General features: G+C 41.2%; 1 protein-coding gene across 1 annotated transcript in view; it reads right to left on the bottom strand.

Moving 5' to 3' along the window:
• The window catches only part of ipo11 (importin 11), a 457,504-nt gene that overhangs the window by 429,255 nt on the left and 12,637 nt on the right, over positions 1–15,612 (bottom strand). The window contains exon 2 of the mRNA XM_034170535.1: positions 5,751–5,900. Within this exon, the coding sequence (XP_034026426.1) occupies positions 5,751–5,888 (138 nt within the window). The 5' untranslated portion in view covers positions 5,889–5,900. The remainder of the gene's footprint in view (positions 1–5,750; positions 5,901–15,612) is intronic.

Raw genomic sequence — 15,612 nt, 5'->3', positions numbered from 1 at the left:
AACCACCGCAGCGCAGTGCCTTTAATACCTATGGCATGCTCTAATCTCTGTAATAAAATTTTATGGTCAACAGTATCAAAAGCAGCACTGAGGTCTAACAGAACAAGCACAGAGATGAGTCCACTGTCCGAGGCCATAAGAAGATCATTTGTAACCTTCACTAATGCTGTTTCTGTACTATGATGAATTCTAAAACCTGACTGAAACTCTTCAAATAGACCATTCCTCTGCAGATGATCAGTTAGCTGTTTTACAACTACCCTTTCAAGAATTTTTGAGAGAAAAGGAAGGTTGGAGATTGGCCTATAATTAGCTAAGATAGCTGGGTCAAGTGATGGCTTTTTAAGTAATGGTTTAATTACTGCCACCTTAAAAGCCTGTGGTACATAGCCAACTAACAAAGATAGACCTCTGGTCTTAAGGTGGACTATTGAGGCACGTAATACAACAAACAAACATTGGGAGCCTTTCCAGCAGCTGCCCTGAATATATGAAATATATTCACTCCACAGAAAGGTGACAAATTTTGGTTTCTGAGCAAGAGGTGACGTTCATCACAGTGCTGTTGTCCTCCTCACCAGTCAGGACAGCTGGCAGAGCAACCAACCTGGCAGCTGGCCTTGTATAGTCACGGTCCCCGATCCTCACATCCGCTGACACGTCCAATGGGCCACAAGGCCCAGGGAAGCTGTGGCTCCATCAGCAGCACAACCTATCCATCCACAGGGTTCCCCCCAGACAATGGAACAACAGTGCCACACCGTTATACTGCCATCTCGTGCCGCTATAGTGTAGTGTCATCTCATCATGTTTTAGCGGGAGACTTGGTGAGACTCTAATGGCGCGCAAACCCGCTTTTGCAGGAAATTTCACATAAACAACTTCAGCTCTTTATTTTATCCTGTTTACATCCAGATGGCACAAACCAAGCAAAACAAGCCTTAGACGAAGCCAGATGATGAGCTCTGCATTTTTTTGTTTCATCTTGGCAGGGACCACAGCCCGTGTGGGGTGCAGCGATCGCCGCGACGTCTGGGGAGGAGGCTCGCTGGTGCCCAGCATACGGAGGCAGCTACACAGCTGACTCGATCAACGCTGTCTGCTGTGGGATTGATCAGATCAGAGGCTAAGAACGATGCTGCAGCCTCTGTGACAGTGACCAGGGAGCCTTTTAAAAAGAAAACGGCAGAACGGAATTCAAAATTCTTCAGGTACCGAGACACACTTTGAGATTTTGGGGCTGGATAGTGGAGTGCATTATTTCCATACTTCTATGTTTTAAAGGACATGTCTCACTGAAATCATAAGATTTCTGAGTGTTTCCCATAGGGGTGCCGGAAAAAAATAAATAAATCGATTCACGTCCAAATCACGATTCTTATTACGATTCTGAATCGATCCAAAATGTCCAAGAATCGTTTTTTAAAAAGCATTTTTTTACTTACTCGCTGCGTGTACTGTTTGTCAGGCATGGCTTCCGTACTGCAGCGTCCCCGCGAGGGGAGGGTCCGACGTGCTTCAAACGTTCGTGAGCTGCAGCTTAGCATGACGGACGAAGAGCTAATTCAGCCAGCACCGTCTTTGCTGAAGGCAAATGTTTGGGCGCATTTTGGATTTTATTATTTGCGCGTAAGAAGGAGCCTGACATGACTTATGCAGTGTGCAAAATCTGCAAAATGAAAGTCAAGTACTTCGTAAACACTTCAAATCCGCAAGCCCACATGCTACGCCATCACCCAGAGCTAAAAGAAGTGGAGCAGCGGTATCTGCCGACTACTGACCAGCGCTTCGCTAAACTGCCAGCCAACTCTGAACGAGCAAAGCAGATAAGTAAATTTACAGCTAGAATCACTTGATTAACCTTGTAAAGCTGCATTTTCTTAAACATAAACATTTTTTAAAGTAATATAACTATTTCTCAGAGCTCTTTGAATCGAAAATCGATTCTGAATTGAATCGTCACCCCAAGAATCGGAATCGAATTGAATCATGAGATGTTGTAACAGTCACATCCCTAGTTTCCCACAGCACTTCTTAGAGGAAAATGTCTCAGTGCACACTTGAAAGAAATACTGCCAAAGTTAAAAACGGAACCACAGATTAATTACAGTCATGCTAAAAAGCAGCCACTTTCTGCCACTGTGCAAAAACTTAATGTGCAAGCACACTGCACGTGTGTGGTGCATGCTGCTCCAATACAGAACAGTCTCATGTCAAGACAGACAAAGTAAAATAATAATAAACCCTACCAGCTCCACTGAGAACAACAAAAAACGTGAACAGTCATCCACCAAAGGAGTCCCCAGGCACAGATCGCGCGCGCTCGCCAGCCGATGTTACAGAGCTCCTCACAAAGTTCTCTGACAGTTAGATAGAAAGTCCATTATGTCCTGAAATTAACGTATTCTGACTTTTTCCCAATGTAAAAAGCTCAAAAGCTTCGTTATCAGACGAAGCAGTATTCCTTTCACAGTCAGCCAGCCATCGGGATGCTTCTGCTTTTCCTAAAATGTAGGTCACATGCTGAGAAATGCTGACAAATACAGAGTAAAATGCGCCTGCTGACTTGGGGAGGAAAGCTGGACCTTTAGTTTTTCTATTTTTTTGACAATATAAAGGGGTGTCAAAATCTGAATCACAAGGATAAGGTGAGAATTTCACACTTTGAAGTGAATGCCCCCAGCCTGGTGATATTGTGACTTGTAAATTCAAACTTTTCAAATTGAAAATTATGCAGGGGAAATGTGTAAAAAAAAAAAAAAAAAAGTCTAGAATCTCCCACATTTTCAATTGTCTTTCTGTACATTCTTTTTTCCTTCAAATAAGTTTATTGCACATTGAATGAATGAATGAATGAAAACTGTTTATTTCGAACATTTGATACAACAATTACAAGATAGATCAGTGAAGACGACAACAAAAAAGTTCCTACTGTGTACCCAACATATCCGAAAAGGGGTAGGGTGAAGCATCAGCTTATTTTTCCCTACCCCTTCTTCCCCACAACCAGTGATACCCTTTGCCACATATACATACATACATACATACATACATACATACATATATATACATACATACATACATACATACATACATATATATACATACATACATACATACATACATACATACATACATACATACATACATACGTATGTATGTATGTATATATATGTATATATGTATATATATGTATATATGTCTGGCGGCCTCAGGTACAGGAAGGCTTTGCAGTAGGTTGTCTACATAGATGCACCTGTCGATAGAGAACCTCACGGCGTCTCCTGGCTGGTTGTGATCAGTGACGTGGCGCTCCAGGGCGAACGTGGCACAGCATGGACTGCAGGTGGTGCCGAATAGTAGAACCTGCCACTCGAACACAGCTGGCTGGCCATCTCAGGTTACATCACGGGGTGACATGTGTTCCCGAAAGCGCAGTAACAATCCTAGGAGTAAAGCCCCAAGAGTGGGTGCTAAGGTTGCGGCCAGTCCGATCCGATATCGGGATCGGCTTCTAATACTGACGTAATTCAAGAATCGGAAAATACCGATCCAACCCGCAACGTTTTCCGATACGCGAGGAGCCACTGTGAATCCTCTCAACTGCTGCTGTTTCCTCTCTGTTTTGTTTGCAGTGGGGAGAGGAGAGGTTTCTGAAGCCAAGCTGTTTGAGAGAGCTCTCTTCCACAGTGTTCTAGCTGCAGATAGTGGTAAATTTCCACCTGGCTCTCGGGTTCAAATTGTTCGTCGAGCACAGATTTTCGGAAAAATGAACCGAACTGTTGATGAAAATGTGTGCTGTGAAAAGCTATGAAACACCGGCTCAGATCGCAGCTGAGGAGGATAACCAAACAGAGATTCTGTCCGCTGAAAGGGGAAAAAAAAAATCTTCATTAAAATCCTGCGCGTGGGCATTGCTGATGATATATTTAGAAATTTACAGGTTATTTTACAGTTGAAAGGCTTTACGTTTCCAAAAAGTTTGAAGTTTGCACAGCAACAAAACACCGAGAGAAAGTGAGCGAGAGAGAGAGCATAAACGTGAGAGAGAGAGAGAGCAAATGAGACAGATAGAGAGGGAGAGAGATAACTTAATTTTTCATTTTTACTCTTAACACTTGCTTTGACAATGTAAGCATGTTTCCCTTGTCAAAGTTCCATTGAAACTGAAACTTGAGAAGGAGAGACAGACAGACAGAGAGAGAGAGGGAGACAGACACAGCAAGAGGAAGAGAGAGACAGACAGAGGGAGAGAGACAGACAGAGAAAGAGGACTTAATTCTTATTCTTAACACTTGCTTTGACGATGTATGCATGTCTTCCATATTAATAAGGCTCCACTAAAACTGAAAATTGAGAAGGAGGGACAAACAGACAGACAGAGAGAGAGAGAACTGTCTTTTCTCTTGAAGTCTATAAAAAATAAATAGTTAATTCTTTCACCAAAACATCAAATCTAGGCTTTCATCTTAGATACACCTTCTGGCAAATTGTAGCTGAACTTTCAGGTCTCCATTTTAATAAAATCCTCACATAAAATCAACAATAATCATAATCATATTAAAGCAAACAGAGCTCTGGTATCAGATCGGAAAAGTATCAGTATCGGCAGATGTCCAAATTGAGGTATCAAGATTGGATCGGAAGCGAAAAATTGTGGCTCGGTGCATCCCTAGTAGGTGCAGCCAGCAATGACTCATTCAAGTTTTGGCCACTATACTGATAGGAGCAATTGCAGACAACCCTGTTCTTTTCTTGTTGTTGAAGGAATGGCGCCAACTTGTCAGTAGTTAACTTCTCTGGCTGGTGTTATCCCACAGTCCAATCCATCTCTCTCTTAAGGTGGTACTATGGTGATGCTCTTAGGCTGGACTATGGTGGCACGTAATACAACAAACGCAAACATTTGGAGCCTTTCTAACAGTTAATGTGATTTATTAAGAATCACTACACACAAAAGCTCATTTTGATCATTTAACTTCACCTCCACTATGGTGCTGTCCAGAGGCATCCTCCCATGGATCAATGGGATTATTTTTATTAATTTATTTATTGCCCGAGATATTTTAAAAAAACTCAAGCATGTTAATGACACTGGGGAAAAATGTTATATTCAGTTAAATTAATCATCAAGGAAAAGATACAGATCAATTCAGTTCCTTTATTTAATTTACATTTTTGGCAATAAGTATCTCTTCCACTGCGCTCCAGTGGAATTATTTTATACCCATCTCATGTCACTCGGGGTGCATGTGTACCTTCAAAAATTATTCCTGGTACCCTGATGAAGCATGTCCACACAAAAGAGGCCAGGACTCATGTGGCCCATGGGCCACCAGTTAGCGACCCTGCTTCAGGCAGCGCACGGTGACTGACTTAAAGCTGCTGCTCTCTGACAAAACCACATTAAGAATCTCAAAGTTTTGGACTACTTCTTTTAAATGACACATCAAGTGTGAGGAGGATGTACTGAGGAGGATTTATCAAATTGCATAAACAGAGTCGGACTGCACCAAAATATTTCTTTATATATTGATTTCTTTGCCAAATTAATTGCTGAAATCCCAGCATCACAAATTTCTGAAGGGTCTGAACATTAATGGAGCAGTCGGACTAGTAAGGCACAAGGAATTTCTCAGACACGACAAAAAAATAAAATTGCAGCTAGCATTCAACAAATACAACTGACAAAAAAGCAAATAATTTACAACTAACTCTTAAATATAATTCTTTTACATATTATTCCTCACCAGAAGGACTGAGTAGAAGCCTGGCTGGGTCTCCCATTGGCGAAGCTGCTCCTCGGCAGGCTTCAACACAGATGTATCCTGACTGGTTGCTTGGGTTAAGGCCTGCAGCACCACTGAACTGGCACTGTCCATATCCATAGCTGGATATATCTGCAGCAGAAGACACAAACAAATGGTGTTGTGAAAAGTTCTGGTCAAACTGGAATGAAACCAATTTCAACAATATTTCCACTGTGTGTGTGTGGGGGGGGGGGGTATAAGATAAGAATGTAAGCCCAAGAAATCTTTTTATAATATTTGTAAGTAACTAATAAGTGGTTAGCACTTGGTTTCAGTGAGGAAGGTTCCCGGTTCAAACCCCACTCCTGCCACATTTCTCCATGTGATGTGGAGTTGCATCAGGAAGGGCAACCAGCGTAACACTTCTGCCAGTTGAGCATGCAGATCCACCTCTGATTTGCTGTGGCGACCCCGACTGGAAAAACAAGGGAGCAGCTGAAGGAACTTACTTAGTCCTACTATTATTACATCTACCAAGGATGTAAAATCATCAGCGTTTATTTGTCTGTTAGCAGGATTATGTCAAAACCACTGCACAGATTTTGATGAAATTTTCACCAGATAGATAGAACCCAGTCTCAAGGGGTTTTTTTTTCGTGCTCCCGTCACAAAATGAGCCAAAAATTTTTTTTAATCTTACTATGAATAACCCTACCTCTCCCCCTAACCCTAACCTAACCCTACTTCCTCCCCTAACCCTAGCTCCCCCCCGCATCACTTTTAATCTCATGCAGCCATCACAGAATGTATTAGAATAAAATCGTGCTCCAGTTACAAAAATTTGAACTTTTCGTGACAGTATCACAAACCAATAGATTAAAGTGTATTTCTTGATGCTGAATCACAACATGCTGTGAGATATGGTTGGATAGATATTAGGTCATGGAAGACTCCATTAAATGTTGGAGGTGATCCGGATCTGGATTCTGGATCAAGTTTCTATATAGGCTTTGAAGGATTGTGTAAAAAAAAAAAAAATTCACATTCTTAGCAAATTTGCACCACAGTTAGATATTAGAGCATGGAAGACTTCACTGAATTTTAGAGGTAATCCGGATTCTGGATCAAGACTTCACTTTACACAGGCTTTGAAGGATTACGTCAAAACTACTTCAAGGATTTTCACCAAATTTGCACCACAGATAGAAGACTCCAGTGAATTTTGGAGGTGATCAGGATCCAGATTGGCAGACATCAGAAAACTCTGACTGATCTTGTTCACACCTATATTCCACTTGATCTTAAAACTATGTTTTGGGTCAAAAACTCAAGCAATGGAAGCAACAATGTCTGGAACAAACTTATGGTTGCAGGTTAAAAAAAAAAGCTATTACAAAGAAGTGGAAAGCACAGAGAAAACCAACTGTCCAGGATTGGGCTCAAATAGCGATGGATATTTACAAAATGGAAACGATTACCTTCTCAGTGAATTTAAAGATGGACCTATTTGTTAAACACTGGACTAAATGGGAAAATAATACATCAACCAGCATATGCCTGAGATTTTATAGAATATATTTCCAGTTTACAATTGATAAGACTGCCACACCTAGACAGGGATGCTTTAGGTTTTCCCTCTTCCCCCATGCAAAATTTACTTGACTTACCGGATGTTATACAATGCAACATTTGTCATTGTTTACTCTCGGGGTGTTCATTATGGAGGAACAAAAGTGTCAAAATTAAATAAATAAATAAATACATCATTAAATAATTACTTAAATGTGTCATTAATTAATTAAAATTGGACAATAATTACTTAAGTGTGTCATTAATTAATTAACCTCTTATACCCTAGAGTCCCCAAATTTGGGGACTTGCCCTGTTTTGGAACATTTGAACACTCATAACTAACCAATGCTGACACCAACATACACTTATTATACATGAAAATGTCAACCAAAGTCTCCTCTACAAAAGTATCCACTTCAATCATACATCACCTAACCACAGCTGAAACACCAAGCAAATAAAGACATAATTGTTTTTTTTTTGGGGGGGGGGGGGGACCCATTTACTCCTAAAAAGTATTATTTACTTTCAATTTTTTTGCATCCACAACATCCCCTAGGACCTGTCTTTTAGCTGATCCAAACTTTTGCATTTTTTTTACCTTGTACAAGCTGAGAAATAAATCATAATGTATGGGTATGTGATTTTGGTGAAATAGGCTCTAGGGCTTAAGGAGTTAAATGTGTCATTAACTAATTTAAATCGGAGGAGTAAAAGTGCCAAAATTAAACAGATATACATTATTAAATAATTACTTAAATGTGCCCTTAATTCATTAAAACTGGAATTAAATAAATAATTATTTCACTATTTCATTATTTCATGGTCATAAATGGTAAATGGACTGCATTTATATAGCGCTTTTCCATCTACATCAGATGATAAAGCGCTTTACACATCAATGCCTCACATTCACCTTGATGTGAGGCTGCTGCCATGCAAGGCACCCACGACACACCAGAGGCAACTAGGGGATTAAGGACCTTGCCCAAGGGCCTTTAGTGATTTTTCCGGTCAGGCTGGAATTTGAACCAAGTATCCTCTGGTCTCAAGCCAAATGCTTAATCACTAGACCAGGGGTGCCCACCAGCTTCGCGATCGACTGGTTGAATAGATCGCGTGATATAATACAACCCCTGGCAATAATTATGGAATCACCGGCCTCGGAGGATGTTCATTCAGTTGTTTAATTTTGTAGAAAAAAAGCAGATCACAGACATGACACAAAACTAAAGTCAATTCAAATGGCAACTTTCTGGCTTTAAGAAACACTATAAGAAATCAGGAAAAATAATTGTGGCAGTCAGTAACGGTTACTTTTTTAGACCAAGCAGAGGGAAAAAATATGGACTCACTCAATTCTGAGGAATAAATTATTGAATCACCCTGTAAATTTTCATTCCCAAAAGTAACACCTGCATCAAATCAGATCTGCTCGTTAGTCTGCATCTAAAAAGGAGTGATCACACCTTGGAGAGCTGTTGCACCAAGTGGACTGACATGAATCATGGCTCCAACACGAGAGATGTTAATTGAAACAAAGGAGAGGATTATCAAACTCTTAAAAGAGGGTAAATCATCACGCAATGTTGCAAAAGATGTTGGTTGTTCACAGTCAGCTGTGTCTAAACTCTGGACCAAATACAAACAACATGGGAAGGTTGTTAAAGGCAAACATACTGGTAGACCAAGGAAGACATCAAAGCGTCAAGACAGAAAACTTAAAGCAATATGTCTCAAAAATCGAAAATGCACAACAAAACAAATGAGGAATGAATGGGAGGAAACTGGAGTCAACGTCTGTGACCGAACTGTAAGAAACCACCTAAAGGAAATGGGACTTGCATACAGAAATGTTAAACGAAAGCCATCATTAACACCTAAACAGAAAAAAACAAGGTTACAATGGGCTAAGGAAAAGCAATCGTGGACTGTGGATGACTGGATGAAAGTCATATTCAGTGATGAATCTCGAATCTGCATTGGGCAAGGTGATGATGCTGGAACTTTTGTTTAGTGCCGTTCCAATGAGATTTATAAAGATGACTGCCTGAAGAGAACATGTAAATTTCCACAGTCATTGATGATATGGGGCTGCATGTCAGGTAAAGGCACTGGGGAGATGGCTATCATTACATCATCAATAAATGCACAAGTTTACGTTGATATTTTGGACACTTTTCTTATCCCATCAATTCAAAGTCCATGCCTCAGAGACTGCAAGCTGTTATAAAAGCCAGAGGTGGTGCAACAAAATACTAGTGATGTGTTGGAGCGTTCTTTTGTTTTTCATGATTCCATAATTTTTTCCTCAGAATTGAGTGATTCCATATTTTTTTCCTCTGCTTGGTCTAAAAAAAGTAACCGTTACTGACTGCCACAATTTTTTTTCCTGATTTCTTATAGTGTTTCTTAAAGCCAGAAAGTTGCCATTTGAAATGACTTTAGTTTTGTGTCATGTCTGTGATTTGCTTTTTTTCTACAAAATTAAACAACTGAATGAACATCTTCCGAGGCCGGTGATTCCATAATTTTTGCCAGGGGTTGTAAAGTATGATGATAAAAAGCGTCTCTCCTCCCTGTGCAACCCAGTCTCACGGCAGGTCATTCCGTGAGAAGACATCTCAGATTAACTGCTGTGCACGTCAATCAATCGGCGTAATTGCCATTTGATTGACATGCACAGCAGCCAATCTGAGATCTCCCCTTTTCCAGGGGTCATTCTCAAGTCACCACACAGGTGTCGCAGCAGTCATTTTTCACACAGCTTAATTCAAAGCAAAGACAGCCACCGACGCATTGTTCCGGGTGTGTAACTCCATCATTAATCAGAAAGCCCCTGTCACATTGGCGTATTCGTAGAGCTGCTCATTGCGGCGTTGTGTTTCATTTAAATACGCCCAAAATGCGCGCATACTCAGCCTTTTTAAGTGTTCGTTCATACTTGCAGCTGCATGTGTTCGCATTTTAATGTGCACACAGTCACGCGTGCCATGCCGCACCAGTTCAGTGCTATTTTCTGCCTCTGTGGAAGTGCGCTCGGTTCTCTACTGCATGGTGTGGTGCGACTCAAAAACAGTCATTTAACATTTTTTTTTTTGTCTTGGTGGATCACTTTTTTTGTGTCCAGATGCTGCTGAGTCTGGCTGTGGTAAAGGCTACCGTGAACGAAACGCTGTGACTCGTTAAACTGTGAGAGAGCGCTTTTATTGATAGCGCGTGTGGTCTCCCTCTGTGACAGACAGACAGACAGAGAGAGAAAGAGACAGAGAGAGAGAACACTTTTATGAAACGATGCAACACAGTGAACAGTCCTCATATATAATGAGTCCAGTATGATAAAGTGAAGCAATGATCTTGCAGTATTTATAGCTCCAGAAGAACAACAGGGAGATGTGAAATGGCGTAGAGTACCGTGTTGAAGCGTGGGCGGGCTGATAAGAGCGGACAGTAGCACGGCACTGCGTGTACTCGCGTGAAGGCTCCATGCTGTGCTGTACACATGTAAGAACATTAAACATGTTTAATTTCTTCCGTCCTACGCGCGTAGCCCTCAACATACTGCTGCGTATCGAGAAAAAACTCCTCGTGAAGTGGGCGGAGAGCTGCTCATTACAGCGTAGACGATACGCTGTAATGAGCAGCTCTACGAATACGCCACTGTGACAGGGGCTTTCGAAGTCCTTTCAAGATGGAGAGATGATAAAAGATGCTTTCATTGAGGCAGCTGACTCTTTGTTTCGGGATTTTAAAAACAAACCAGAAATACTATCTTCAATCAAAGCTCTTCAGATATCAAGAAGTACAGGTACACAGCGCTATGAAGTTATGGCTGAGGATTTGACACAGCAGCTTTGAAAGGAGATCGCGGACTGCGAGTGTTTCTCACTGCAATCAGACAAGTCTACAGACAGAAGTGATACAGCCCAGTTGTGCATTTTTATTCAGATGGTGTTTTCAGATATGAGTGCAAAAGAGGAGCTGTTAACACTGCCCATGAAAGAACACACGCAGGGAGAAGACATCTTTCAGTGTTTCAAAAACTTTGAGAAAACCCAGCTCCCAGTGTGTAAACTGATGTCAATCACCATGGACTGTGCGCCCGCGATGGTGGGCCACTTGAATGGATTTATTGCCAAGTGCAAGCAGGACGATGCTTTCCCTGACTTCCTTAATTATGACTGCATCATACACCAACAAGCATTATGTGCTAAAATGCTAAACATGAAAGAGATAATGGATGTGGCAACAAAAATTGCCTGTTCTATCTGAGCGAGAACTCTTCAGAGACGACTGTTCTGTGCTCATCTGGAGGACACTGACTGCAACTACTCTGACCTCTTGCTACACACTGATGTGAGATGGCTAAGTAGAGGGAAATTTCTACAGAGATTTCGAGAGCTCTGTCCGGAGATAAAGGATTTTCTCCTTGACAGTAAACATGCAGAATACAAGCAACTTTGTGACGATAAGTGGCTCCTCAACTTGGCATTTTTAACAAATCTGACCAACATGTTGAATGATCTTAATTTAGAGCTGCAAGGAAAAGACAAAACCGTGGTCAATATGATCAGCTCAGTTAATGCCTTCAAGCAAAAAATGCAACATCTGTCCTCAAAGCTGCAGCACCATGATTTGGGGAACTTCAAAAACCTCACATCAGTGCTGGAGATGCAACAGAAGGCATGTGCGCAACTTGACAGTGCACTCTACACAGAGCAGATTCAAAATTGTCTGTCAGACTTTGACAAAGGGTTTCAATACATTGCTTATGCGCTTTCCATTTAGAGACGATGCTGAGGTTGATTTACTCACATCAAAAATCTCAGCACTGTTTCACCTGAACCCATCTACAGTGGAGGATGAGATTTTGACACTACAGGCCTTGTTTTATCATTAGTTTTATTGTGTTATGATGTGTTTTTATTCTCGTGTTCTTTTATGGTTTTGTCTTTTTACTGTTTTAAGTTTTTAATTCAGTTTTCTGTTTTTATTATGTTGTGTGAAGCGGCTTGAGGCGATCTCATCGTGAATTGGCACTATATAGTAAGTCCTTTCGGCTGCTCCCTTGTTTGTTAACGGTTTGTTGTCATTGTGAACATTTGATTTTTTTTTAATTAGTAAAGATGATTACCTCGTCCATTAAATTGTCAGTGCTGTTGCTTATAAGAGTACTGCAAGTCCCTTCGGCTGCTCCCTTGTTTGCACTCGGGGTCGCCACAGCAAATCCAAGGTGGATCTGCATGTTGAATTGGCACAGGTTTTACGCCGGATGCCTTTCCTGACACAACTCCACATTACATGGAGAAATGTGGCAGGGGTGGGATTTGAACCCGGAACCTTCTACACTGAAACCAAGCACATTAACCACTTGGCCACCACCCCTGCACGAATTGGCGCTATATAAATTAACAAATTTGAATTTGAATTTACAGGCTGACATTGAGCTTAAGGCCAGGGCTCATGGACAATTCTGGAACTTACAGAGCAAAAGCATTTTTGATGAAGGTAGATCTTTTGGACCTGGTCATTTTGAAAGTAGCTTGTGAACCGAAAAAGTGTGGGCACCCCTGCACTAGACCATCACCTCCCCCAAAAATATATATAATTGACTATTTAATTAATTATTTCCACCATTTAATTATTTCATGGTCCTTGTGTTGCAGTGCATCATGAATTTATTTTTCTGTCTATCGCGGCCATCAAAGTCAGTGGGCGGGGCTAACGCTAATCTCATCTGATCCATTGCTTTGGTCTGATGTAGCTGCCTGGGAAGAGACAATGGAGGACCTCCATGAACATTGTCAGGAGTTTGTGAGAGATATTTTAGGCCTAGCAGAGGATGTGGGAGCAGGACCTGCCGACCCAGAGCATGTAGCAAATAAAATGGAGGAATTTATTGAAGTTGCTGGACTTATTTTTGAGTGCAAAGTGACTGCAAATTTAGAAGAAGTGGTACCAGGGTGCAACAGGCACAACACACAGGGAGCAGGGTGTTTGCCATTTGATACCAAGTGCATTCTTGGAGCATCAAGTTCTTTGTGGACCGTCAGCTGGTGAATTTGCAGCGAAGTTTGGAGTGTCAAAGAGGACCATCAGGAGGAGCATGAAACAATGCGGTTTAAGGTGACACTAAATTCACAAGTCTTCAGTTAATGAATTGCAGAAATCTACAGTACAGCATAAGTGTATCTACAGTACATGCACGTCTCTGTGTTTGATGCATTAATTAGTTTTTTTAATCAGTATCTAATATCATTGATATGGAGGTTAAAACAAAAAATTAATTAATAACCAGTTTATAAAACAATGTGTGTGTATAGGCACACAGGCAAACAAAAAGAGACTTTGGACAATTAGATTTTTTTCCAAACTTGATGTTGAGTGCTTACGACACAAGACACTGTTACACTCATGTCTGTTTGTTATGCCGCGTTCACACCGGACGCCACATGAGCGACGGCGGCGAGAGGTTGCCATGTAATCCCTATGGAAGGACGCGTTGTGGTGCCACAAAAGTCCGAGCCATGCAATGCCACACGATGGACGCGAATAAAGTGATTTTGAGCAATTCACGCGATATCGCGTTGCATCGTGTCGCCCTCTTCCCCAAGTGGAAAAATCTGAACTTTTCATCTTGTCACGCCACGATGACCAATCAGGGACTGGATATGTAGTGACATGGAGATGTCTTGAGTTTATACTTTATGTGGACATGTCCTGTCTCTGGCAATCACCCTGTGAGCAGGACTTATGTCCCTTTTGTCCTTTATTTATTTAACACAATTATGACAGAGTTGGAGAGGAGAGTGATGAACTGCAGCAGCATCCAAATGTTTTTTGTTGTTGTTGTTCACATGTGCGAACGCCAACGAATCGTCTGTGAAGATAATTTTATTACAGATGTATAATAAAACAAATGGTGACTGGTTTGTAACACAATTATGACAGAGTTGGAGAGGAGAGCAAGGAACTGCAGCAGCAGCCAATTTTTGTTTTTTTTTCTTTGTTCACGTGTGCGCGTGAATGGGACAGGAGGACTGCACATCAATGCAGCAAATAAAACATTGATGTCAGCCGTTTTCCAGAATGGTTGTTGTCAGAATTGAAAATCAAAACAATTTGTAAGAGACGTGTGGAAGATCAGTAATTTTAACATTTATTTTTTGCTTATTTCAGGATCTTTCCCTGTAACACATCATTATTGTCTCTCGGTGAAGGACTGAAAAGCCTGACTGTAACCTCTGATCTCCTCGGTGCTGCGTGGCCTCTCTGAGCTCTCCATGGCTGACTGTAGGTTCTGACCTGTGCCACGAGGTTCACCCCTGTCATACCAATGTGCAGAAAGCTACAGGACAATTACAAACCAGAAAACACTGGCCTCCACTTCTCAGCTGTACATTTAGGAGCCTACTAACTATAAATAATAATAAAAACTCAGACACGTGTTATTAAATGTTTACGAAACGTTCATGTCATTCACAAATTAAAAAATATATTTTTAGATCTCAAATGATGAGTGACTATGTACAGTACAGCAGAACTAGGCCAATATACAAACTATGTACACTACAGCTGTGTGATCCATGTGCAGAGTTGTGCAAAAGAATTCATACTGCAATATTTGAATGAAGACAAAAAATACGATCCTTTATTCAGTAGGAATATAGCCTTTCATATCAAGTCATCCCTGGAAGTCGTTCATCACACAGCAGTTGGTCCACAGCTGGTTGACTGCACCAGACAAGGTCAGAGGAAGAGTATGCCCCCAGATGCGACATTCCTTCACCCTGTGAATGGCTCCTTCCACAAGGATTAAAGTCGGTCAATTGCTTGGGTTTTCAGAGAATCTTCTTTGCTGCACTGTGGTTAGAAGTGAAATTAATTCATTTTTATTATATCAGTAACAATTATCTGCACATTTTAAGAACGTTTAATAGTCCATTTCCATTTGAAATTTTGATTTTGTGTCATGCCCACCTGTCATCTTGAAGGGTGGTAAAATCTTTATCCAGTTACCTTTACTTCTGCCTCCAACTGCTGTATGCGGGAAACTGCAGCATCCAGTGCACCTGTATGAGAGAAAAAAATGAAAATGAGAAAGCTTTCTACAGTTCAATATTTAACTTTACTTGCTAGTGTTAACCCCCGTCACACAAAGCAAGAATGTGGAGGAACCATGCCTGTCACGGCAAATATTGCCATAATCCGATGCAGTCGGAAGTAAAAGAGGCATGGTCAGCCGTGTCAAAACGCATCCGGATTACCTCGTCCACACCTGGACGATGGC

Source organism: Thalassophryne amazonica, chromosome 5, assembly GCF_902500255.1.
Source record: "Thalassophryne amazonica chromosome 5, fThaAma1.1, whole genome shotgun sequence".
Lineage (NCBI taxonomy): Eukaryota > Metazoa > Chordata > Actinopteri > Batrachoidiformes > Batrachoididae > Thalassophryne > Thalassophryne amazonica.
The sequence above is the reverse complement of the archived record's forward strand: the minus strand, read 5'-3'. Positions and strand labels throughout refer to the sequence as shown.